Source organism: Mytilus californianus, unplaced genomic scaffold (genome assembly GCF_021869535.1).
Source record: "Mytilus californianus isolate M0D057914Y unplaced genomic scaffold, xbMytCali1.0.p SCAF_9, whole genome shotgun sequence".
NCBI classification, from domain to species: Eukaryota; Metazoa; Mollusca; class Bivalvia; order Mytilida; family Mytilidae; genus Mytilus; species Mytilus californianus.
The window spans coordinates 24320114-24347276 of record NW_026262745.1 but is presented as its reverse complement, the minus strand read 5'-3'; the positions used below and the strand labels follow the sequence as shown (position 1 = coordinate 24347276).

General features: G+C 31.2%; 3 protein-coding genes across 6 annotated transcripts; 1 reads left to right on the top strand and 2 right to left on the bottom strand.

The window, feature by feature from the left end:
- Positions 1–1713: 1713 nt before the first annotated feature.
- On the bottom strand, positions 1714–11090 carry LOC127715032 (uncharacterized). 4 transcript variants are annotated; one of them, XM_052221048.1, is made up of 8 exons: positions 10945–11090; positions 9393–9554; positions 8830–8946; positions 8577–8668; positions 7987–8188; positions 6992–7111; positions 6238–6345; positions 1714–2426 (listed from the first exon to the last, which is right to left on the bottom strand). In XM_052221048.1, the coding sequence occupies exons 1-8, from the start codon at positions 10990–10992 to the stop codon at positions 2145–2147; spliced, it is 1131 nt and encodes a 376-aa protein (XP_052077008.1). In that variant the 5' UTR covers positions 10993–11090; the 3' UTR covers positions 1714–2144. The 4 variants fall into 4 exon arrangements, with proteins under 4 accessions (XP_052077008.1, XP_052077010.1, XP_052077007.1 ...); XM_052221050.1 differs by having other exon boundaries at positions 2396–2426; positions 6985–7111; XM_052221047.1 differs by lacking the exon at positions 1714–2426 and adding an exon at positions 3531–4662.
- Positions 11091–11282: 192 nt separating this feature from the next.
- On the top strand, positions 11283–18099 carry LOC127714893 (uncharacterized). The gene is made up of 8 exons (XM_052220923.1): positions 11283–11616; positions 12298–12456; positions 12969–13088; positions 13898–14013; positions 14941–15136; positions 15497–15619; positions 16786–16890; positions 17552–18099. Exons 1-8 carry the CDS (start codon positions 11602–11604, stop codon positions 17831–17833), a joined length of 1116 nt encoding a protein of 371 aa, XP_052076883.1. The 5' UTR covers positions 11283–11601; the 3' UTR covers positions 17834–18099.
- A 2731-nt stretch (positions 18100–20830) lies between these two features.
- On the bottom strand, positions 20831–25823 carry LOC127714888 (uncharacterized). Its single transcript, XM_052220921.1, has 8 exons — positions 25752–25823; positions 25218–25379; positions 24624–24749; positions 23858–24300; positions 22624–22834; positions 22039–22143; positions 21519–21620; positions 20831–21185 (listed from the first exon to the last, which is right to left on the bottom strand). The coding sequence occupies exons 1-8, from the start codon at positions 25770–25772 to the stop codon at positions 20895–20897; spliced, it is 1461 nt and encodes a 486-aa protein (XP_052076881.1). The 5' UTR covers positions 25773–25823; the 3' UTR covers positions 20831–20894.
- Between the last annotated feature and the right edge of the window lie 1340 nt (positions 25824–27163).

The following is a 27163-nucleotide window of genomic DNA, read 5'->3' as shown; positions in this document are numbered from 1 at the left end:
TAACATATAATATTCTTTCCCACATGTTCGAATATCCCCAAATGTACTATATTTCATTTGGAGCCTAAGTGATTAAATTTAACACTTTATTTTAATTTCGTGCGTCCAAAGCGATTTTCTGGATTTATTTTCATCATGAACGCTCAAACAAAATCATTTTAAAGCCATGGATATATAAGACAAAAAACACACACGTGAACAGCTATGTTGCCAAAGTGTACCTAAAAAATATCCAAACCCATCTAATATCAACTTTGCCTGAGGGAGTTCGAAACTTATTTTCAAAGATGATTTCTTAAATTATCATCGCAGAATTAGGAATGTTTGTTAAAAATCATGTCAGTACCGAATCACTGACTACTGAGTTAATAATACCCTCGGAGACTAACAGTTCACCAACAGTAGTATCGACCCAGCGCTAGTAAATGAAAATAACACTTTATTTTAATTTCGTGCATCCGCATGTGATTAGTCAGAAAATAACATATTAAACACGTGACTTGTCTATTTTAGATCATCCTATTTGCATTCGATTCAGGGATGTTCCTTTACTCTTTTGAACAGACTCAAAACATGACCTTCTTAAGAAGAATATTATTGAGATTTCTAAGGAGAAATTAAAAGAGGCTAGCATTATCTTTTCACTTCACTTTGAACTCTATAGATGATATCAGCTGAAAAATTCGGTAAACTATATTGATACATTTATCTCATTACACTTGAAAAAACGGATACCACAAAGTCAGTTTTATCTCGACTTTACACTATAAATCAACAGTGAGGATCGGTTGAGAATTAAACCTTACAACGAAACAGATGATTTCATTTCCGTTTCGATGCAGCAACAGTCCAACAGTACAGCACTTGCATTTGGAGTATATATAGCCCATTGTATTCCAAACACTCTGGTTTTTCTTTCCATACATAGATAGCCATAGCACCATTTTGCTCCACTTTTCGGATATTTATGCTCTTCAACTTCGTATATTTGGTTTTGCCTTTTATCTCGAGCGCCACTGCTGAGTTTTATCTAGTCTTTGCGTTTGACGTACCAAATTATAAGCTGGGTATCTTTGATGAGTTATACAATATTCCAGAGCTTGCATTTACTATGATGATTTCCGTGATAAAGGATTGCTGCTAACAAGGAAGGTATTAAACCATATGTTCTAAATGGTAAAGTTGATATAATTAATTCAACAGTTTTAAGGACGCCAACATGAGATGGTGGCCTGTTATGGAAGGTCTGTGTCACAGATGACCAATGATATGCTCCATTTGCTAGAGCCACATGGATTACATTGGATTCTACGAATTCTACTTATCGGATTTTTAATTGTCATATATATGTTCTTTTTTTTTATCGGACACGGTCCTTGCTGTCTTTTGCACTATAAACTGTTTCAATTTTTAAACATTAAGTATTTGGATTAGAAAATTTACACTTGAAGATGGTTCATGCATTTGTTAATGTGTTATTGTTAGACAAGCGACATTTGCCAATCCGATATTGTGCGATTCCTAATCACTTGATATGTTACATCAAAGGATTTTAACCAGAGTAAATCGACAGATTTCACTTTTGCAACAGAAACTGCTGAAAACTCCAGAGCACATAAGTTCAACCCGATTTTTGTTGGGTTTGTATTGCTCAATTTTTAATTATCTGTGTGGCCTGCTTTTTGTCTCTTTTTTCGTTTTTTTCATGGGTTTTCTTGGCTTGCGGATTTTGATTAACCACTTATTGTCTACTCCAACTACTCACTCGTTTACATACAAATTTGATGTTTAACTAGAAATCTCTATTTGTTATGAAACCATAATTTGATTTTAAAATGCCTTCTTTGGATTATTTAGGAAAAACAAAAATGTCACCTCCTTCTGAATTGGTACAATTCATGCATGATGGCATTATTTATTCAATTATTTTTTTGCACTTTTAGGAAAAAAACATATGAATGCTAAAATGGACCTCAACATACAGGGTATCGTATTATGGAAAGATAATTGTTTAAAACGTTGCTAAATGATATAGACGTCATTTCTGAACACTCAGACTGCACAACGTAATTTACGATGACGGAAATTGTCTATTTAAGACTTCATTAATGTATACGGGATTTAACATGACAAAGCTTTCGTAATTATTTTAGCTGAACCACACCTCTAACCATAATTGGTCCATCCTCATTTAATAACAAAGCTGGCCACACACCATGCTCTAGCTCAGTTCCAAATTTTGTAAAATATCTAAAATAATGAAATAGTTTGTCTTTTGTTGCATCTGTTGGCCACAAAAGCACCATAGGCAACTCCATAACATTGATATTCCATGAAAATTGAGAACATTTGTCTAAGAAATTATTAACTTTGTCCAAACTGAGATACGGTTTGAGTTGCCGTGAAATCTGCGTTGCTGTAAAGTCCTGTGGTAATACAAAACATTAATTATCATAATAATTATTACGAAATCAGTATGAATAAGAGAAGTTACTGTCTAAAATGGTAGCATACATAGTCTTCGATAGATCTGCGTAGTAACAGACCTCCCTCTTCTAACAAAGTTGATTGTATGTATAGTAAAGTTTATGTTTTCCATATTCCAAACTAAAGCAGATCCGACGAGAAATAAAAGCAACAACAAAGTCACGATATGATGTTGCTGACCATTTGATACCCTCATGTGTAGTCAACATTGTAATTAATCTACCCTGCTGAAATTACTGACTAGTCAGATAATAATGTTTCTATACCAATGGATATACTTATGACCGATACCATGAAAATTAATTCAAATGATAAAGTGATCATTACAAACTGGTTTATCGTTAGACGAAATTTATATAATCATGTATGTTTCAGATTCAAATACTTTTTTCTTATCTTGCTTTTATACTTGATTCATACCTCATTCTGATTTGTTCCAATTTATGAATACTAATTTTCCGGTCAATTTAATAACAATTCAATTCTATGTCGGGTGAGCTAAGAACGCATTTTCCATTCTATAAAGTGGATTCCTATCACGAGTGGCTGTATAAGTATTCAAATAAAACAAGGTTTGCTAAACGATAAACTCATCAAAGATACCAGGATTAAGGGCATAGTTTTACGATACAATTTTTATCCCACGGTGATTTTTTTACGAAAATTTTCATACAAGCTATTTTTCACCTAGTCAATTCCAATATGTAATAAAAAATATACCTTCATGTGCTACTTTAAGAGATAAATGGGGTCGAAATTTTAGACATTTACTCAAAATATCTGTTTTTTTGACATTTCTATTCTTTGGATAGACATACCTAACTTTTTTGTTTCAAAAGATAAACAAAAGCGGATTTTTGTAAAAATATTTGGAAAATCTTCTTTACATAAGTATGCTCTAAATTTGTATAACAATTCTTTGGAAATAATTATTTTTTATCAAAGTTTCATGATTTTAGAAAAAGAAAACGGAATATTTTGCTGTATATTTATCTACTAAGTAATTTAAAAAAATTTCCAAAAACAATGTGCTAGAGCCACATGGATTACATTGGATTCTACGAATTCTACTTATCGGATTTTTAATTGTCATATATATGTTCTTTTTTTTTATCGGATACGGTCCTTGCTGTCTTTTGCACTATAAACTGTTTCAATTTTTAAACATTAAGTATTTGGATTAGAAAATTTACACTTGAAGATGGTTCATGCATTTGTTAATGTGTTATTGTTAGACAAGCGACATTTGCTAATCCGATATTGTGCGATTCCTAATCACTTGATATGTTACATCAAAGGATTTTAACCAGAGTAAATCGACAGATTTCACTTTTGCAACAGAAACTGCTGAATACTCCAGAGCACATAAGTTCAACCCGATTTTTGTTGGGTTTGTATTGCTCAATTTTTAATTATCTGTGTGGTCTGCTTTTTGTCTCTTTTTTCGTTTGTTCATGGGTTTTCTTGGCTTGCGGATTTTGATTAACCACTTATTGTCTACTCCAACTACTCACTCGTTTACATACAAATTTGATGTTTAACTAGAAATCTCTATTTGTTATGAAACCATAATTTGATTTTAAAATGCCTTCTTTGGATTATTTAGGAAAAACAAAAATGTCACCTCCTTCTGAATTGGTACAATTCATGCATGATGGCATTATTTATTCAATTATTTTTTTGCACTTTTAGGAAAAAAACATATGAATGCTAAAATGGACCTCAACATACAGGGTATCGTATTATGGAAAGATAATTGTTTAAAACGTTGCTAAATGATATAGACGTCATTTCTGAACACTCAGACTGCACAACGTAATTTACGATGACGGAAATTGTCTATTTAAGACTTCATTAATGTATACGGGATTTAACATGACAAAGCTTTCGTAATTATTTTAGCTGAACCACACCTCTAACCATAATTGGTCCATCCTCATTTAATAACAAAGCTGGCCACACACCATGCTCTAGCTCAGTTCCAAATTTTGTAAAATATCTAAAATAATGAAATAGTTTGTCTTTTGTTGCATCTGTTGGCCACAAAAGCACCATAGGCAACTCCATAACATTGATATTCCATGAAAATTGAGAACATTTGTCTAAGAAATTATTAACTTTGTCCAAACTGAGATACGGTTTGAGTTGCCGTGAAATCTGCGTTGCTGTAAAGTCCTGTGGTAATACAAAACATTAATTATCATAATAATTATTACGAAATCAGTATGAATAAGAGAAGTTACTGTCTAAAATGGTAGCATACATAGTCTTCGATAGATCTGCGTAGTAACAGACCTCCCTCTTCTAACAAAGTTGATTGTATGTATAGTAAAGTTTATGTTTTCCATATTCCAAACTAAAGCAGATCCGACGAGAAATAAAAGCAACAACAAAGTCACGATATGATGTTGCTGACCATTTGATACCCTCATGTGTAGTCAACATTGTAATTAATCTACCCTGCTGAAATTACTGACTAGTCAGATAATAATGTTTCTATACCAATGGATATACTTATGACCGATACCATGAAAATTAATTCAAATGATAAAGTGATCATTACAAACTGGTTTATCGTTAGACGAAATTTATATAATCATGTATGTTTCAGATTCAAATACTTTTTTCTTATCTTGCTTTTATACTTGATTCATACCTCATTCTGATTTGTTCCAATTTATGAATACTAATTTTCCGGTCAATTTAATAACAATTCAATTCTATGTCGGGTGAGCTAAGAACGCATTTTCCATTCTATAAAGTGGATTCCTATCACGAGTGGCTGTATAAGTATTCAAATAAAACAAGGTTTGCTAAACGATAAACTCATCAAAGATACCAGGATTAAGGGCATAGTTTTACGATACAATTTTTATCCCACGGTGATTTTTTTACGAAAATTTTCATACAAGCTATTTTTCACCTAGTCAATTCCAATATGTAATAAAAAATATACCTTCATGTGCTACTTTAAGAGATAAATGGGGTCGAAATTTTAGACATTTACTCAAAATATCTGTTTTTTTGACATTTCTATTCTTTGGATAGACATACCTAACTTTTTTGTTTCAAAAGATAAACAAAAGCGGATTTTTGTAAAAATATTTGGAAAATCTTCTTTACATAAGTATGCTCTAAATTTGTATAACAATTCTTTGGAAATAATTATTTTTTATCAAAGTTTCATGATTTTAGAAAAAGAAAACGGAATATTTTGCTGTATATTTATCTACTAAGTAATTTAAAAAAATTTCATCGGTATTTTTTTCATAAAAATTGGACAAATAATCTTCATACGTAATCAAACCTAATGTCATTTTAAAAAAGAGGGGTCCATGAACTCGTTTTCAAGTTAAATCTGTCTGAATGATAAAAATGCATCTGTTCCCGATATGTCACAGTTTGACGTCGCGGAAATAACATTTTACGTTAACAACGTCATTACCTCTCCTGTAACTGTATCGTATGCCCTTATAATTGTGTGTGCCAGACGCGCCTTTCGTCTCCAAAAGACTTATCAGTGACGCTCAAATGAAAAAAAGTTAAAAAGGGCCAAATAAAGTACGAAGTTGAACGTTACTATTCAATAGCTTAGGGGTGTTTGGAAACTTAAGTGGCTTTGAAAATCTCGCAAGGTCGGTCTTTCAAATGATCATTGACACATGATTTAATTTCGATATCAAAATGACAGACCTTTCAAACAAGAAGATAAATGTTTAATACTGCAATTATTATATTTCAGAACTTCACCTTCATTAGTACTGGTAAACTATAGCGAATTGTATCTCTCACTGCCAATCTAGCGTACGGTAACACTGCTTGGTATTCCTCTGCATTTGTGTTCACAGTTTTTGTTGTCTGAAATATACAGAAGTCAGTTCAAATGAATGAATAACTAGGATTCAATTCTCATAGGTCGGAATGCAATTTCTTCAAATCTTAATTTTGAATTCAACTTCTGTGGTAATGATTGACGATCAATGCTAAAATTTAAGTGCTCTCAAAAGTAGAATAAAAGATCATTGCTTTTTTATGATGGTTTGTTATTCGCGTGTGCACTGTTTCCTTTTTTTTTCTTTGAACGTGTTAGTCAAGAAAAGTTAAAAGATGAATTTATATGGTCTAGATTGAGAGTCTGTACGACGTATTTTTTGTAAAATTATAGGGAACGAAGAATAACTTAAAATATGCAAAAAGCCATACCTCACAGCGAAAGAAAAATCAGTCGTACAAAGACTTTATATAGTTACAGACTTTGTCCCTTTTCACTCGAAACTTGCAGGTGTTTATCGTCGACTCATTTTAATTGCTTGATATCTCATTACGTTTTAACACCTGTCTCATATAGAAATGTAATACCATACCAATTTGAATGAATGAGTGAATGAATGAATACTTTATTTGCAAGAAGCATATACATAGATATATACAATAAATGACTAACAAAAGACAGCTGAGAACAGTAGTAACAGAGTATATAATAATATTATGACTTACAACTTACAGATGTGGATCTACTGGATTTCTGCTTGACGATGATTGGTTCTGTGACTATTTTTGTCATGGTAACAGTCATTTGTTTAACTTGCGTAGTTACCTTATCCTTTATATAGTCAAATAGAAGCTAAAAAAAGTTAAATACCGTATCGGCATGAATAAAAAAAAAGCAAAGAAACAACCATTTAGCGTTTTTCTCTGAGGTTGCACAAAAAAAAACATTTTACTATGAATTACATGTACCCCAATTGGATAGAAATAACTTCTGATGTAATATTAGTCGCCAATTGTGTTTCAACGGCATCCAGCAAATTTACATAAGCTTATATAGTTTGGGTATTAGTTTTTTTTTATGAATTCCTTTATGGTTATACAGATACCTATGCGTTAATTCAGTTATGATTTTGATCGTTTCTGACGAAAGTTAATCCAGTATTGCACATTTACACTTTGTGAGGCAAAAACAATACGTTTTACTCGGATGTAAAAAAATAGAGATGTGTAAGTGAGATGTTCAGTATTTGTTTTAAGGAACTGCACTGCCCATTAAATCCATCTTAATCTTCATTATATGTATCTGCAAAATTCACTTAGATTGTATAAGTTGTACATAAATATCTGTAAAAGTGCCCCATATGTTGAAACAATGTATTATCTTAAAGGACAAATTATTTTACATACAAGTCACTTCAATAAAAACGGAATGTTTTTCACATAGAAATTGAACGCAAATATATGGGACAAATGAGAAGATCCAAATACACATTTTATGTGGTCAATATTTTACATATGTACATGAAAGTATTATGTGCTAATTTCATCTCTTAGCTTCTACCTTGTTTGTTCTATTTTTTAAATTCAGACCTGAAAGATATTTCACCCTGAGTATAAGGGTTTTAAAGCAAAAAAATGAAATACACATAAAAAGTAAAAAAAGAAACATTTACATTTACCAGTGGCGTTAAAAATTATTTATTACTAGTAAATCTGATTGATATATACCTGTGTTAGTGTTGCTATTTCTTTTATTATTTCTTCATCTTCCTTGTCGTCGATGAATTGTTGTTTTGCTTGATTGAAGGCTTCTGACCAGTAAACGTCGTAAATACCGCAAAATTGTTTGGCCATTTGTGTAGGCAAAGATTTGTCAATGCATTCTTCCGCAAGTGCAGTATCGTATTTGAGGACTTCTTCAGGTTCTATACTGAAAGCAGTGGTGTATTCATGAAAATATTCACACAGTTACTTTCAGTAAGTAACCTTTTTTAAGTGGAAACTCTCATTTGTATATCATTTAAGTTTCAAGGCGCTCAGGAAGTCCTACACAAAAACTGTATTTAAGAAAACATTTCATTAAAGATGGTTATAATTGCCTGACTGCAAAGTACAAAGAGAATTGCTAAAATGCATTAGGTCAGCTGGTCAATCTAGTGCAAACATTGAATTTTTTTAACAAAGGTGCTTAGACGAATTTGTGAAACGATTATGCTATATTCATGTGTTTTAGGTTACCGAATTAAATTAAAGTAAGTTTTGCCAAGACTGTACAAAATACAAAATCTAAATCCGACAAAAAGTATTAAAGTTCTAACCCAAATCGTAACAAAGCAGATTCCTTCCAAACATCAAAATTCGCAAGCTCTATACTTGATGGTTTGTTCAACTTGGACTCAACAGTATCCCTCTGGAATATAAAATAATAATCTTCAAATACCGTTAACCAAACTAGAGCTTATTCATCAATTTACATCTTTATTTATTCAATTTCATTAATTTCATCTCTGCTTTGACAAACGAGGAGTAAAATGGGGTCTATATATGATAGGATATTTGTAACTGATATACCTTTAGATATTTACATTCTGCAGCATCTAACTCCATACAGGCAGACAGTACAGTTTTCTTTACTTGTTTCCATTTTCTGTTCAGCACTAATCCTATAAATTCAAATACCAGTTTTACCTGTAAAAAGATTATCAACTATTCCTCGCTATTGAATATATTGTATTCCTTTTATCATATTATACAAGTACATTTAAAGAAACTTCAACTCATGAATAATAATCAAATTAAACACCAACACTATTTGAATCAAAGTAAAAAATACTGAATTTGCTGCTTTTAGTATACATTGCTGGATTTTAAGGCGAATTTAATATATTTTATTTTTTACAAAGATAGATGAACATTCATTCATTCATTCATTCATTCAAAACAAGAGACAAATTTTGCTTATGTTTTAAGAATCTGTTTCTACACTGCAGAAAGTAAACAGTTAGGTAAACTTCTTTCATTCAAATAAAAATCTTAACTTGCACATAGTTTTAACTGTTTCCCACATGTATATCGTAGAATTTAAGCATGATTCCTTAAAAAACAAAGTTTACGGCTTTGTTTAGTCCACATACATCATTTGCTGTTTCTTCATTGATACTAATGATGGTCTGTAGACTTGATACGGCTTCCTCTGTTTCTGTTTTGGTTGGATACATTTTATATGTTATCTTCGATCTAAGAAGTTTTTTACACTTCCGAAGAAAAGTTTCTAAATTGCTAAACTCCTCCTCTAGCTGTAAATAAATTAAAAAGCAATACGTTATTCGTATTAATGATGTACATTCAATGCTGAAAGAGCAAATAAATTTTTTTTGAAGAAGGTATAAAAAATTGGATTAATGTCATATTACACAATTTTTTATTATTCAATGATCAACACATCGACATTTTTAACTAAAATTCATGCAATGTTATTTTATGTATTTCATATTATAAAATTAAGGAGACTTCAGGAAACTTCTTTTGGCTAAAGCCCTACATGACAAAATGAAAACATAAGAGAAACCAAACGACCTGATATATGATAAAACAATGAACGAAAAAAGATATGACAGACGACAACCACTTAATGCCAGGCTCTCGACTTGGGACAGTCACATTTCATATGTGGCATGGTTAAACATGTTTGCAAGCGCTCAACCCTCTCCCTATCCTGGACAGTAAAGTAACAGCATAATATAAGATCAAACTGTAACAATCAGTTGGAAAATGTTTGGAAAGGGTGTGATTCATCTCATCGGCACAAAGCCCACAAACTAACTAACAAACACCTTATAAACAGACAAAACGACAAAAGACACAAAGTACAGATCTAAGAATACTCGCAGTTACTGACAGCTAGTTCAAAGCAAATTCCACTATAACTGATTCATGTTTTTCCAGAATAAATTGTCTCGAGAAAAATTATGTCCATGACGTCTTTACACTAAATCCATTGGATGTTGGATGTGTACTGATTGATATTAACGTCTTAGATACATGATTTCTTTCATTAATTTTTATTGGCTTTGAACTAGCTGTCAGTAACTGCGAGTACTCTCAGATCTGTACTTTGTGTCTTTTTTGTTGTTAGGGATGTAGAAATACCTTGCCACGTCCTGTCTGTGTTTTGTTAAATGTTTTTCTGCTTTGTATCGATCTGATGAGTTAAGCCATTTTCATCTGATTTTTATAGCTTGTTTTTATGTTGTGCTGTAACACCACTGTCCAAGGTTAAGGGAAGGTTGAGCGCTCACAAACATGTTTAACCCCGCAACATTCTTTATGTACCTGTCCATAGTCAGGAGCCTGTAGTTCAGTGGTTGTCGTTGCATGGTTCATGTCTGTCATATTTTTTTTTCGTAAATTGTTTTGTTATAATTAGGCCTCTAGTTTTCTCAATTCAATTTTTTCATATATTTCATATCGGGGCCTTTCATAGCCGACTATACGGTATAGGTTTTTCTCATAGTTGAAATTGAAATTGAAAGCTCCAATAAAAAGTGGGAACGATATTATGTTCTTTTATAGAGTAATCAAGTTCTGCGTTTCATGCAAAACCTGTAATTTTACCAGGTGTTAATCAAATTCGACAAGGTTCGAAACGAGAGTAAAACAGCGCATAGACTATATTGTCATAAATACCTGTTGGAATTTCCTGTTTTCCTCGTCCTCTGTGGTATCTTCTTCCATTATCAATTTGTAATTATCTCCCTTCAGATTGTTTTGAATTTTATTCAATTTTACATATATTTACACTTTATAGGTGAAAGCCAAGTTTAGTATAATTATTCAAATGTGAAACCAATTATCTGTATATTTAAACAATAACATATGCAAATCACGTATATGGAACATTCATTTTCTTAATACTATGTGTTATTAAATTTCCAACTTAAAAAAAAACGGAATAAACACAGTATTTGAATGTACATATATAGTGTAACATTTTATTATTCGATGAAACAAACCAATGTTATTGTTCGATGTAGTGTAATAATATTAACTTATTGACTCAATTTAAATTTAAGCGTCAAAATACATGGAATTATTATTTTCTCTTGTTCATAAATTTGGAAGAAATTTACGAATTGAAAATATGAATTAAAAAATGAAAATGAAATACAAAAAAAAAATCTTTGAAGCTATCCTATTAAGGTAACTTGTTCAAATGATGCATAAATCTAAGCTGGGTTAAAACACTTTCCAACTTGCCAAATGTTTTATTTTATACACTTTAATTTTCCAATGAACATGGATATGTTCCAATTTTTTTCAATGAGTGAATAATTTCAAAAAGAAATGGATAGACGGAAGGTATGTAAATATTTGTTGTTAAAAATATTATTGACTTTTACTATTTATTATCAGTATCATCAATTTACATGGGCTTTATATTGATTTGATTTGTTAAAGAAGAACAGATTGAAGTATATAGAAATGAATAAAAAAGTCGAATCATTTAAGATATCACTAAAAAAGAAATGAATATCAATTCACTTCATAAATCAATATGTTCAGTTTAATGTCAATAATATGATATGGGTTATTAATTAAAAGTGTATGTTTCACAATTTAAATGTATTTAAATTTTAATAAAGTTTAGGGTTCCCCTGTATTTTAATTTTTATGCTTGGTGATATGTAATCTTTGTCTTTTTGTTGACCATTTGGAGATTAAAAGTGTCTAGACTGTAGCTTTATTGCTAAACCAGTTTCTTATCTTACAGTTTTTCATTTAAACATTCTTTGTACTTTTCTAGACGGATTAAACCGTAACCGTCTCTCTAAATGACCATAGTATGGCATCAAACAAATCAGGCCTCTCGGACACGTTTGGTCACCGTATCATGTAAGACATTCTTCAGCATCTTGTAATGTCCGGTGTAGTGGACACGTTGAATATTGTGGTCCATAAAATACAGAATAGTTTCTACGTATCCGGAAGAGTAGGTATCTCTCTTTACTAAAATTTCTACGACTTACTCTAAATTTTCAGATAAATCTAGCTTTTATCCGGTTAGAACATTTCCTAGAACAATGTGCGAAACTGAAGAGACCAAATCCGCCAAGTTTACCAACACCAGAAATGGCCAAAAATATTCGGGACGAACTGGTATTTCTTCTAGATAATGTCCAGGAAATTACTTGTGACGATGTAAGTATTGAACATTAAGACATACTAACATTGAACCATCAGGAATCTAAACTACAAACTGTACAGTTTAAAATACCACTACATAATACTTCGGTGGTTATTCATCGATAAATTCGTTTTTATGGACTTTTGTGCATGCAAATGGCAGATGGCAGATGGCAAATCGAAATGTAAAGAAAAAACTATAAAGTAAAGCATTGTGTCAAATGCTAAAATCTGATTCCATAACATTCACAAATAGTTTTAAGTTGGCTGGATTTACTGCGGCAGACTTAAAAGTTTTCATCACTGTCACGTAGCATGTCAATTTCATTTCACGTCTTTTTTTACTGATTATAATAAAATTTTGAAAGTTGTATTCTGTTAACATGGTTAAACAAATATGACTTAAAACTCGATTATGAACCAATGTTGAAGTCACTTCATATTATATACTAGCAATGTTTATGTTCATTTCTGAAATTGTTAAGATTACTGGTTATTAAAATAGATTTTCTAACTGCTCATTTCAGGTGCCATCTGTACTTAAAGTACTTACAAATGCCAGAAAAAATGATATTCCCGGTATTCATACATACAGCGAGAAGGCACTAAATGAATTCTTGATAGCCAGAAGTAACTTTATTAGACGGGTATTCGTTATCTTTATTAAAAACAGAGGAAAGGGAAAAAGACCTAATTCAAAGTAGAAAATAACCATCAATAGATCAGAATACTAGTGACATTTATCACGAATGTAAACTAAATAGACATGGAAAGATTGCCAATGAGACAAATATCAACAAGAGTCCAAATGACATGGATGTAAGCAACTATAGGTCACTGTACGGTATTCAACAATGAGCAAAATCCATACATGTACCTATATAATATAGTCATCTAATTAAGGCTCCGACATGGACAACATATGAAACAATTCAAACGAAATCACTAATGGCCTAATGCCTGATGTTCAGAACTAATTGTTACTTACATGAGGTTTCAGGGTGAACATTTACTGTTAGTTGCATCTTTTAAAGAATGATATAAGGTGTTATATGCGATTGTATTTTAATACGAAAACAGTAACATTCTCGAATGTGTATTTTTGAAAACATATATCCTATCCGACTTATATAGAAGATGGTGCATCAACAAATGAGTAGATCTACTGTATGCATTCATGCATCAGTTACGGGATGAAAATGCAACTTAATTCGCCTATATATTTCACTGGTGATCTGTTTACCTTTTAATGGTGTAATAATAACTATTTTTAAAAATATAAATCATGATTGAAATTCTTATGTTACATTTGAAGCACATAAATATAGCAATAAAGAGTTCAGCAATTCTGAATTATTGTGGTCTATGTTCTACGTAACTCATCGTTGTTATTGAAATCATATTCCTAGGCCAGATGATTAAATATGAGTACATTGCAGAATTGTTTCCTTTTCAGGCAGATATAAATAATTTTAACGGATTTGAAACATCTATACCTGTGAAACCAAATCATTTTAAACCGAACAAAGTTAGTAAAGTCACCGAATGGCGGCAAAAGGAAGAAAGAGATAGGTATGTTAATAATACATTGGCATTTGTTAAGAATGCATGAATTTATTTCAATCATATCGATAAGAAAATAAATAAATACATAACTTTATGGCCATATGCCTGTCCAAAGTCAGGAAACTCGCCGGTATTTGCCGTTTGTCATTTTGTGCATTTTGTATTACTTGTAGATCTTTGATAGTCAATGTTAAATTTCATTCACAACTTTTTTTTAACCTTGTTTAGACACCTGTATTTCAATATTATATCGTTGTGGGCTTTGTCTTTTTTTGTTAATTGTTAATTGGAATTTTAATGACAGATCATATGCTGTTTCTGTTAAATTTATTCACAACTATTATAGACTCAAGACGACTTAGAGCTTGACAATATGTATAGACACCTGTCGATATTTGAGGTCTATATGTTGCCCTTATATGTTGTTTTGTTTATTTAATCGTTTTGTTGTTGTGGTTGTCATTATTTTTTTTTAATGTAATAAGCTTGAACTAACAGTTTTTTTTCTCTTATGAATTGTTTCACATATTTTATATACCGGAACATTTCACGGAGTGTTTATTAATCCGGCTAGCCGGAAGAATAGATAAAAATCTCTTTTTCCCGGCCATCCGTTTGCGCATGCGGAAATGTTCAATATCAGCACCAGTGTTGCGTGGCGAAATGTGTCCCGGATGAGGTGTCGGATTGCAAACGCGCGTATGCAATGGACATGACTTCTATACCGTACGGGTTTTGCTCATTGTCGAAGTCTGTATGGTTCATGTTGTTGTTTAAATATTATGCATTGCTCTTTAGCGGAAATGATCTCATTTGCATACCATATCTTCTTACTTTTATATTAATGCATTATAGTTATGCATTGAATATTTAATGTTTACCATTATAATTTATTTCATATTAGCTTAATATCAATCTTTTTTACTTGTAAAGAATGGAAACAAAGTTGAACAACAACCCAAACATTGCAGATCTCAGCGATATGAACAGACCTACAAAGGTGGCTGAAAAGTTTAACAGTTTATATGACAACCAATGGACAGATGCCTTTGAAGATCTGAGAAGACTTTACAAGCATGAAATAAACGGTCAAGAAAGAGCCATTTTAGAAATGTCCATTATCTTAAAGGTATCTTGTTCATAATAACTGTAAGTTAAACGTTTTTTTAACTTAATAAAATATACCCAACACACATTTATCATAACTTATCTTCCTAAAGTTGAAAAGGGGGATTTGCACAATATTAACTTATCATGTATGTAGATGAATGATCGTACGTGTTCTTTAAGGAGGACATCTTGTTGTCCTATAAATTGTAGTTTGTTCCAACTGCAATAGTGCCTTTTACTTTAAAAAAATCTGGAAATTGCATCTGTGATAACAATCTTTAAGTTTTGTGTCAATTTCAATATCACCTTTCCGAATATTTTTGAACTCGGCGTATATATTCATATTAATATTAACTTACTTATTCTGATTTTTGCACAGAGGGCATTTGAATATACACAGGAAACTGCAGAAAAACAAACTCGTAAAATAGCCATGTCCATGAAAGAACTGATGATTAGTCCAAATGGTGATTCATTCATGAACAGCGAACTTGACAGTCAGGTAAAACATCTTAACCTCATTTCGTCTCTCTCTCTCCTATTCGATCATGTTGATTCATGGGATAACAATTTTAGTATAATTTAACTAAAACTATCTGTATGTTCAATGCTTGTAGTCACTAGTAAAAACCTATCTGTATGTTCAATGCTTGTAGTCACTAGTAAAAAAACTATCTGTATGTTCAATGCTTGTAGTCACTAGTAAAAAACTATCTGTATGTTCTATGCTTGTAGTCACTAGTAAAAAACTAGCTGTATGTTCTATGCTTGTAGTCACTAGTAAAAAACTAGCTGTATGTTCTATGCTTGTAGTCATAAGTAAAAAACAAGCTGTATGTTATATGCTTGTAGTCACTAGTAAAAAAAAACCTAGCTGTATGTTCTATGCTTGTAGTCACTGGTAAAAAACTATCTGTATGTTCAATGCTTGTAGTCACTAGTAAAAATAATATCTGTATGTTCAATGCTTGTAGTAACTAGTAAAAAAACTAGCTGTATGTTCTTTGTTTGTAGTCACTAGTAAAAAACTAGCTGAATGTTCTATGCTTGTAGTCACTAGTAAAAAACCTAGGTGTATGTTCTATGCTTGTAGTCACTAGTAAAAAACTAGCTGTATGTTCAATGCTTGTAGTCACTCGTAAAAAACTAGCTGTTTGTTCTTTGTTTGTAGTCACTAGTAGAAAAACTATCTGTATGTTCAATGCTTGTAGTCACTAGTAAAAAACTAGCTGTACGTTCTTTGTTTGTAGTCACTAGTAAAAAACTAGCTGTATGTTCTATGCGTGTAGTCACTAGTAAAAAACCTAGCTGTATGTTCTATGCTTGTAGTCTCTAGTAAAAAACTAGCTGTATGTTATATGCTTGTAGTCACTAGTAAAAAACTAGCTGTATGTTCTATGCTTGTAGTCACTAGTAAAAAAATCACTCACAAACACGTTTTCGAAAAAAAAGAATTGGTTTGTAATCTTAAACTGAATTAACAATATGATACAAAGTAAGTAATTCATTTAATTTGCGGATATATGAATATCTTACCTCAAATTTATGATACCTAATAACCTCAGATGATTGTAGCTCTTGAAATGTCTTCTTTATTCCAATAATTATGAAAATTTCTTTTTTAAATTTGTTTCACATTGATAAAATTTATGAATAATTTGATTTTAGCATAAACATGTTGATATTGATCCTCTGTGTGAGGTTCGTTTTCCAAGATATGCAAAGCAGTGTATAAAAGAAAATGCAGAATTAAGTCTGCCAGTATTACATAAGGTATTCGATTAAATTCTTATAAAATAATTTGTGATTATTTCCTTTGAAATGCATATTTTACCAAACAATATTACCTCTTTAAATAATTATGCATTAAAAACGAAATATACAGGAAACATGAACTGAACAAGCACTCGTTTTGTACTAGAGAGGCAAGGAAAGAGGGAACTCTCTATATTTAATAAACTGATTTTCAATTTGCTTTTCGTCCTGAACATGCATGACATATTTGCCACTGGACGCTAAGCAACAAACAATCAATCAATCAATCAATCAATCAATCAATCAATCAATCAATCAATCAATTTACTTTGCATTGTTAAGTATATAATAAAACATACCAAAAGGATATAGAAATAGATTAGAAATAAAAGTCTTTATTTGACCATATGTTTTGGAGAGAGTGTAACTGGTAGAGCTAAGCCAATATTCCATTGGGACTGAAAATTAGTAATGCCCTGTAATACAAGTACAGTTAAAAAATATTATCTTAAAGATAAAAAAAAAGGTAATTCAATTCATGTGTTAATCAAAGGTTAAGTGTGTGTCAATTGTTGCATACCCTATGAGACGTAACAAAAACAGGAATTTTCTATCATTTTAATCCGATACTAGCACGCGGGACACAGACCTATGGATATATTGTATGTTTTGCTTTCAGAATTTCGAATGGCAACTTCGCCGGGAGCGAATTAGAGATATCCTTACAATTCCAAGTGTTAAATCCTACAGCCAAAAATGTTTGCAGATAGCATGGTTTATGAACGTGCAAGATCCACCCATGAGCCTTTTATGGCCAGCTGATGTCAGAAGAGGTGATATAACAACATCTTTTAGATTCTTTACGAGAAGTGGAACGATTTTACACCATGAGGTATGGCCAGCTTTACTGCTGACAAGTGATGGTCCTATGATGATCAAAGGGGTTGCTCAGTTCAAATAAAAATGGATCTACTATTGCTGTTTTGTACATTTTCTTCAATGATACGACAGAACATTGCATACATGCAGTTATTTTACTGTCTTCTTATAATGTGTGACTATCAGTTCAATATGAATAGAAGTCGAAAAAATATAAAAATAAATACATGTATGATGTCAAAACTACAATGTAGAGATAAAATATTTATAGATTGTTTGTATATAACTTTGCTAAATTACTAGGTAACATAATTTTTGTTTTTAAATTAAACAATACAATACCATGTACAGATAGTGACTTTTGCATAAATATTGCACAGTCTTTGAATATACAATCTGGTCTATGAAAAGGCAAATCTTACTGCTAACAAAGCACATGTTCTTACAATGTAGCAGAGAAGCAGCACATACCCATTTTAAGTCTTAGGACTAATGCAAAACAGTTAACTTATCTTACTCCAATGTGCTTCTTTTCCCTGTGAATTAGTTATTAGATATTCTCTACATTAAATAATGCTGTTCAATCAAAATTGTTATTCGAAGTGTATTGCCATAAAGCTAGTTTTGAAGCTACATATTATTTAATTCTGACAACAACCGCATCTGTCAATCAAGACAGGTCTTTGCTGTTTCTCTGCCAGCGACTCTTTTCACAAAAAATCTTACGAGTAAAATCACTGGCAAGTCATGAACATTTTCGTATCAACTTACGATCAATTTTGTGAAAAGAGTCGCTGGTTCGTATCATTTATTAGTAAGAAGGAAGTTTGGTCGACTGTGGATCAGATTTGTGTGTGCGAGTAAGTGACATGTCTTCCTGTGGATTGTTAATACGTGATTTAGTTGCTAACTTCTACGTCATTTGGTCCCTGTTGGATAGTTATCTTAGTGGCAATCATACCACATCTTTTAAATTGTTTAGCACGTTAAATTCCTACTCTGCACAAGGGTCTGGTACAAAGCAGGGTCCAAATTTATATCATACATTTGCATGTTTTCGTCCCTAATAAGCATGTGATAGTTGTCGCTGGACGTTAAATAGTCATCTATCATAATCATCAATAAAAAACAAAGAAAGTAAGCGTACAATGCGATCTATTCTGGTATTTAATCATTAGCCCACTACATAACATTTCTTTTCGCGTTTATTAATAAATAATTACATTAGATGTATGTTTCATTATTATACGTTATTTTGATTGGCTAACAGCAATCTCACGACATTCTTCATTTCAAAATGAATTGCATGAATTGAAACATACATGATGACACACGTTTCCACAATAAAGTGCACAGGTAAATAAAAGAAAATACTTGATAGTAATCGTCTTTTCATGATCATAGCGAAAAAAGTAATTTTAAGTATTGAATGCTTCTTTTAGTAATTTCATAGGGTTGTAAAAGCGTTGACCGTGCGTACATTTTTAGAATGAAGCGCTTCATACAAAATATACTTCGGTCAACGCTTTTACACCCCAATGAATTTACAAAAAGAAGCATTCAATTCTTAAATAAAAAATGTAAAGGGGTTTGAGGACGATTATTACCATACACATTATGATATAGATGTTTTTATTAAGCCAATAGTCATGCTAATAAAAATATATTGTGGTTTGCGGTTACTTCATTAAAGTTGGATAATTTTTTGTCCAATATGATGTCATCATATTTATACTCATAAAACACCGCATCTTATTCTTCTATATGACCTTGATATTTTTAACTTAGTACTGTGAGTTTGCCTCAGTCTGTATATATATTTAGGAAGTATTCATACTATTTGTCTTTTTACTGATTTAAAATAACGTATTGTAATCAATGTCATATCAATGAATGATTATTGCGATTGTTGATTATATTGTTATTTATAATGGAACAAGTTTGTGAATTGACGCTATTTTTTTTCTTTTTGACCCAAAAGTCTTATGAATAAAGGTTTACTACAATGATATTGATGCTGTTGCTGTTCAATCGGTACGTCTTGAGGAAGGATGTACATCTGTTCGCTTATTTATAGTTTGAAGCAATTCTAAAATGTTTCGTTCGTTATTTTTCATTATGAAATTCTTTAAAGATTTTTTCTTGGAAAAGCAAAAGGTTGTGTTGCCTGTATTGTTTATGTTTATGTCTCTGTCATATGAAATCTAATATGAAGTACAATCACCGATACTAGAGTGTAGAACGACATGGTTTGTTATCAAATGGGTGAAGTATTTTGAACTTGCTTTCAGGAATGCAGGTATTTTTTACGGTATTGTTTATTATTGTTATGCTTTTTGTGTTTTTTTATCTATCATACCGTTATTACAGAGCTTGGTGGTTTTATTTGTCCTGATTTTTTTTATAGTGTTTGCTTTTTTAAGTAGCTTTTGCTTATCTACTGATTGAGCGGGAATATAAGGGAGGGTTGCGACTTTAAAATACTCGTTGAACCTCACAACAAGTGAATTTGCATGTCGCAAATCACTAACCTCGACGGATACTACCGTAAGTTAGTTTGTTTTATTTACTACTTGGAGAATTTGTTATTGAATGTAGATCTTCGATGATCTCTGTTAAATCTATTCATAACATTTTAGACTCGCGACTTTTATAGCTTGACATATTTTATGGACACATGTCTAGTGTTGAAGACTTTATGTTACCTTCCAATTCTTTTTTTGTTATTCGTATCGTTGATTTGCTTTCGAATTTACTTATACCCAATATATCCCGTAATTAATATTTATTTTTACCCAATTAGTCATTTAAAAATTTTAAAAGAAATTTCAATGAATTCGATGCACATCGATGGAGAAAATATGCAACGTATAGACCTTATCGCTATTTTGATATCTGCGACACTTGACCTGGGAATCTGCGACACTTGAACTATTGACGTGATACAACAATCAAGTACTTTTCCTGTGTGGCGTCAGACATTTTCTAATGTGACTTCAAAATTTTACGGGAACCTTTGTGATGTCCAGTAATGGCGGACAAATAGCGATAAGGTGTATTGTAAGAACGCAAGCCTAAATAATAGGATTTTATATTTTAATATTCATATTTGACAATGCAATAAATGTCTGATATAGAAGTCGCTAATTCCTAAATTGTGCAACGCCTTTTACAACCATAGGACCATCTTTGCATAACAAAAGTGCTGGCCAAACTTCATAGTCGAGAACTGTTCCTGTTGTAGTGCAGTATCTGAAAATGTCTGTTAAATTTTCGGATGAAACCATGTCTGGCCATAAAAGTATCATTGATGGGTCTTGTACATTCATTAGCCAGGTTAATTCTATGCATCTTTCTGTGTATTTTTTCACTGATGACAATTTTGTTATATTCTCAGTAACTTTACTCCTGGGAAACGCATGGACCATAAAATTCTATAAAAAAAGAGTTCATATTAAACAATAATAAGAATAATCCGTGCAAATGTTCCATTTTTGAACCAGAATTTTTACTTTATGAAATAATTTTCCTTTTTAAGAACTACATTTGTTTAATAACAACATTTGATTGTTTCATCCCTTGATTAATCAAGATAACTTGTACAAATGTATTACGAGTACAACATTTCTGGCAACATGCTTCAAATTTGTGTATAAGTGAAGTGACAATGAAAAAGTTGTCTGTCGATTTTTTTCAACTGGTTATCGACTTTGACAAGTAAATGTAAATGATGCATGGATATCAAGACATACAACATTTCATATTACCTTTTGTAAAGCAGGAACGCTTAGATCCGCGGTATCCTTTATGCAGATCAATGCAAAGTGTCCAAGTGTCTTGTCATGTCGAAAAGGATCATTTAAATCTGTCTTTAAAAATAATAACAGAGTCATTATATTAACAATAGCATTGCAAAAATGTGTTACGATGGTCAACATTTTTTTACTGATCATGAATCCAATGTGTTTCATCACAATGGTCACAATACACCGAATACATTTAAGAATGCTTAAATGAACTAATATTCACTTTTTTGCTTTGTTATTTTTTTAAGTCTGTTCATTATGCGTGTTTTTTTGGGTTTTTTTTGTGTGTGTTTTTCCCCATGTTTTGTTAGTATCTATGTTAGGTACCATTCAGTGTGAATCAATCAATCAATACTTGAATACAGAAGGAATATAAAGAAATTTAACAACAAATCAAATAGACTGAATATTAAAAATGCTTTGCCTTTTTTTGAGATGAAAGTAGATAACAATTAAGTAACTACAGAATAAAACAATATACCTCCTGTTGTCGATCACTGCAAGGATCCAGCATCATTTCTCTTGTTTGATGTGCAATTCTCTCAAGTTGTGTATCCACGTGTTTAGACGAATATTCAAACGCTGCCTGAAACGGTATATAAGATTTGCTTGAATGTACATATAGTATATAAATTTGTAGTAACAAACAACTTATCAATGTTATTTGAAAATATTTTCAGACTAGTAAATCATTTCAATTGTCTTATGTTATATGTAAACATGAATTGCACTTTCCAATATTAAATAAAGGTTAATATACATGAGAATTATATGTGTAACTATTGTCCACTTAGTTCTATTATCATAAAACATGATTCAGATGAAAAAAGTTGTATGTTAGCGCTATAAAAATTCGGTCAGTCAAATAACATATACGTAACAAAAAACAACAACAACAAAACCAACGATGATAGTAGTATTCCTAAGAAAGGAAAGTAATAAAAATAGTAATGATATAGAATAACTCGTTATAAACGCGATGCCTCTGCCACCAATGATCATTTCTTGACTTATTCTTCACACGTTTTGACAAAAGAAACAAAATGAATTATAGTAAAACAATTACCTTAAGTATAGTAGCCAAATCAAGAATACATCTTTTCTCTGCATGATGTTCTTGTCTGTAGAATTTGGTAAGCTCCTCGCATGCATCAGTCAATAGATCATCATACAAATTGCTGAATCTTTCTGCTATCTTACTAGGTCTATTTATATCACTGAGGTCAGTAATATTTGGGTTGTTGTCATGAAGAGCTTTGCTTGCTTGTTCGCCACGCCTACAAAATTAAGACAGATTTGAATTGTTCTATCAATTATGATTTTTTTTAAATTTCCAAAAGTGAAGTAATGCAACACATTATGCATTAAATTTCATTTACTTCATTTTTAACGACATTCTTATACAATTAACTGTGCATATTAATACATGTGCTAGTTTAATTAATAATTTTGTTTTCCAAATTTCCAGAAGTGAAGTAATGCAACACATTATTGAGGATCTGCTTACCTTTCGGTTTTTGGTTGGTTTCATGTTGCTTAGTCTTTCGTTTTCTCTGTTGTGTTTTGTGTATTGCTGTTTGTCGTTTGGTCTTTTTCTTTTGCCACGGCGTTATCAGTTTATTATCGACTAATGAGTTTGAATGTCCCTCTGGCATCTTTCGCCTCTCTTTGTGCATTTAATTTCATTTACATTATTTTAAACGTCATAACGAAGTGTAACTTCTATGTTTATTAATGCATGTACTATTTTAGTTAATAGAATCTTTTTTGTACGGATTTCTGTATGTATGAAGTTGATATTCAGGTTCCCCAATTCGACTCCCATTCACCACTGCTTTAGAATGAAGAATTGTATGACATGTACAAACAGCGTAGTTAGTTTTGTAAAACATTTGTTGAGTTGTTATTAGCTTATCAAGTTAAAAAAAAATGTTTCTTCTTCAAAGATGATTGGAATTTGTCTTTACTGTTCCGTTCCATTTTCTCCTTGGTATTGGTGTTAGGATCTTATAATTTACATAAAATTAAAGTGCATTATTTTTCTATGACATATATGCTATATATTTTTTTACTAATAAAATCTACAGTAATTAACTTCCTTTGATGAAGGTAGTATAATGTTCATACTATTTAAGAAAGTTTTAAACCTTTTTGATTTAATTAGAATACCTATGGATGTTATTAGAGTCTTCGTTACAGATTTTTCTCCGTATTCGATATTCGAAAAAATTCTGTATAACAATACAGAAATAAGCAATTTTCGTACGACGCTGTGCTATTCAAATGGCGTTTGTCAATACCTTTTAAATTCTTCTTGTTGTTCCAGCCTATCAGTTGCAATTACTTCCGGGTCCTTTAAAGTGTTTTCTTCTGTATTGTCATCTTCCAATTTATCTAAAGCGAGACGAAGCTGTGATCTGAGTTCTTCATCAATAACCCCCTGTTGGTTTCCTGCATAATGATCATTTCTGTGGGAATGTGAGGCATACACGTCTGGCGTCTCTTGTTGTCTTGTCTGTGTCTCCTTGACACCACTTTGTGATCTGATATAGTTGTTTCTGTCATTATGTGTTGATTTTACATACTGTACCATTTGTGGCGACATAAATCTTGTGTCGTCGGTACATCTTGACGGTGCTTCGTCAATCTTGCTTAGCCTAGTGTCAAGTTGACTTTTTTCTTGTTTTTCGTTTTGTTGATTGGTCAGTTTTGAATAAGAAGCTTCTTTTTCAACTTGCCTCATCTGAATTAAAATTCTTTCCAAGATTTATGCTTGTAAGGTATTTGGAATTGTTATTATTAAAATTTGAGAATTTTTGGAATTTAATGACAATTTTCAATCTTAAACCAATGATTGTAAGATAGATAACAAATAAATGAAACGAAAAAGATAGAAAAAGACTAACACACACAAACAAAAAAAGCGTAAGAGTACCAAGTTACAATAATGTAGTTAATTGTTTGAAGATGTCTCTGGTTCATTATTATTTGATACAAATAGATATATATTTTTCCTTTTGTAATACTCAGATATAAAAAATGTATTAATGTATCGTGTATACATACGATATCGGAATACACTCGATTGAATCCCATAAATTCATTATTAGCATCTTTGATGTATCTTGATACCCTACTCCAATCTTCTCCTTCAGCAACATTAGCAACTTCACGTAACCATTTGGACTGTACCTGCGAGTGATCATTATATTTTATTTGTTGAATATATATATATTTGATTATTTGTGTACGTTGTAGTGGTGAACAAGATACTTGAGTACAAAAAACCGGAATATTCAAAGGTAATTTTATTATTGTTATTTTTATGTTCTCAAATGAACTCAAATGCTCTTTTTATGAAAACAAACATTTATGATGATATATTAAAGCAAAAATGTAAACTGTACGACACGATAATGTGTAGAAAGATTTATAGAATACAAGCATAGTGATTGTTTTTTTTTCTTATAGTGAATTTATGATACAAAATATACACAACCGTTCTCTTTTTGATATTGACGTTCACCACTGTTTGGTGTTTCTTATATATTATAATGCATTGTCCGTTTTAAGCATGAAGAGATGCAAAAATATTATAACTAGCAAGGCACATGTACTTAAAAATAACGTTCATACAGAGAAAACTATTTTGATGCATACATTAATAAAACCTCTTTGTCTAAAAAATTCTTCAACATAAGAAATACTTCTTCTAGCAACAATAGCATCATTATGTGACGGATGTTCTTCTACATAGGGATCTTCAAACAGGAGATTGCATTTTGTTAAAAAATTGTCAAGTTTTTGAATATCCTGAAATGCCTGCAAAGACAAGTATAATTATTCGATCAGTAGCATCCGAATGTTAAATCTAAGAGGGACAACATTATAATCTAGCAGGATATTACCATATTATAAATTGCTTTCCTGTAATTTCAAGATACATTATAGAATTCCTTTTTTCGTTGTTGGATAACAGGTTGGTGGTTTCTTCGCAAAATACCTCACAATTGGTTTTAATCCTCAATTCATAAAATACAATTCGCTTCCTTTTCTTAGATTAATTCATTGTATAAGAATTGTTTTTTAATGTTTGGAAATTTAATTTTTAAAATTGTTGAAAAACTTTCATTGTTATTTATGAAGAAATGTTGTTTGCCCAAGGATGTGATCTATAGAATGAATTTTACCTACCTGATGTGTCGGCTCGATCATTTTTTTCAGTTTTGTGTTTTACCCGCCATAATTGAATATAGTAGAAAAAATAAACATAAATAGACATATTGAATTAAAGAACGAATCTACCGATCTATTCAAGGAGATCAACAGTTATCTATTGTGAAGAGTTAAAATCAATATTTTTAACAACAAAACGTTTTAATGGTTGTTGATTCACCATTACAATTTAATCAAAAGAAAATCACAAGTAGACATTTATGACAATACACATTGTCAAAATACTGTCTGTATTATGTATTCTTATATTTCAAAATATTTTATATTTTATTCATGATATATCTTTTATATATATATTGTGTTTTATTTGTAGATGAGTGTTATAAAACACAGTTATGGGTAAATAGTTATCAAAGGTACCAGGATTATAATTTAATACGCCAGACGCGCGTTTCGTATACATAAGACTCACCAGTGACGCTCAGATCAAAATAGTTATAAAGCCAAACAAGTACAAATGTGTTAAAAAGTTATGTGTAATCTTTTCATAGATTCACACCATATTTACAAAATGTGGCTCCACCGAAAGCTTCCGTTTTTCTAATGTTTTCCTATAACTTTAGCTGTTTTTCTTCCTCTTTTTTATAATCATCCAAACGATTGTTGAGTTTTGATCATTTGATGATATTTTTTTAGTCTACAAAGTATACTCAGTCCGACAAAATAATTTATATCTACAGTATTTGATGTTTGTATATTTTTTTCTCTTTAGTGAATGACATTGGAAAGTTATATACTTCTTAAATTGGATTGATAACTTACATATAAAATACACATACAAAAGGGATTTAATTCTGCAAATTGACAATCGATTATTACTGTGTTTGATGTGGATCGACTATCAACTACACGTATTAAGAAAAGGTTGAATTTTTTTCTCTATAAAACATGGTTGAACTCTCAGTACTTTCTTTGAACGTTCCCTTACCAAGGTTGAAATACAAGATTGCACGAACATTACGGTTGTTTCCATCTGTCCCATTTGTTGATTTGAAACATAGTGCTTCGTGATAATCTCAAATAGTTAAAATTTCTAAGAATATATTTCATTTCCCATTTATCATGCAAATATTACAAAACATTTCTTATGTTATTAACGTAACATACATTATCCTTTTTGATTTAATTTCATCGCCTTTCTGGTGGAAAAGACTGGAAAACGTAATAAAGCTTATTAGAAAATAAACTGAGCCAACTAATGTTTAGTATGGGAGAACATGATTTAATATTATAAGTTGTTATTGGCTTCTAACTAACTTTCAGTAATTGCGAGTACTCCTAGATCAAGATAGAGGCAACAGAAGATTACCTATGTTCAAATCTCATTAATACATTCAGAAGATACAAACCATGGTAAAAACAAAATCTGA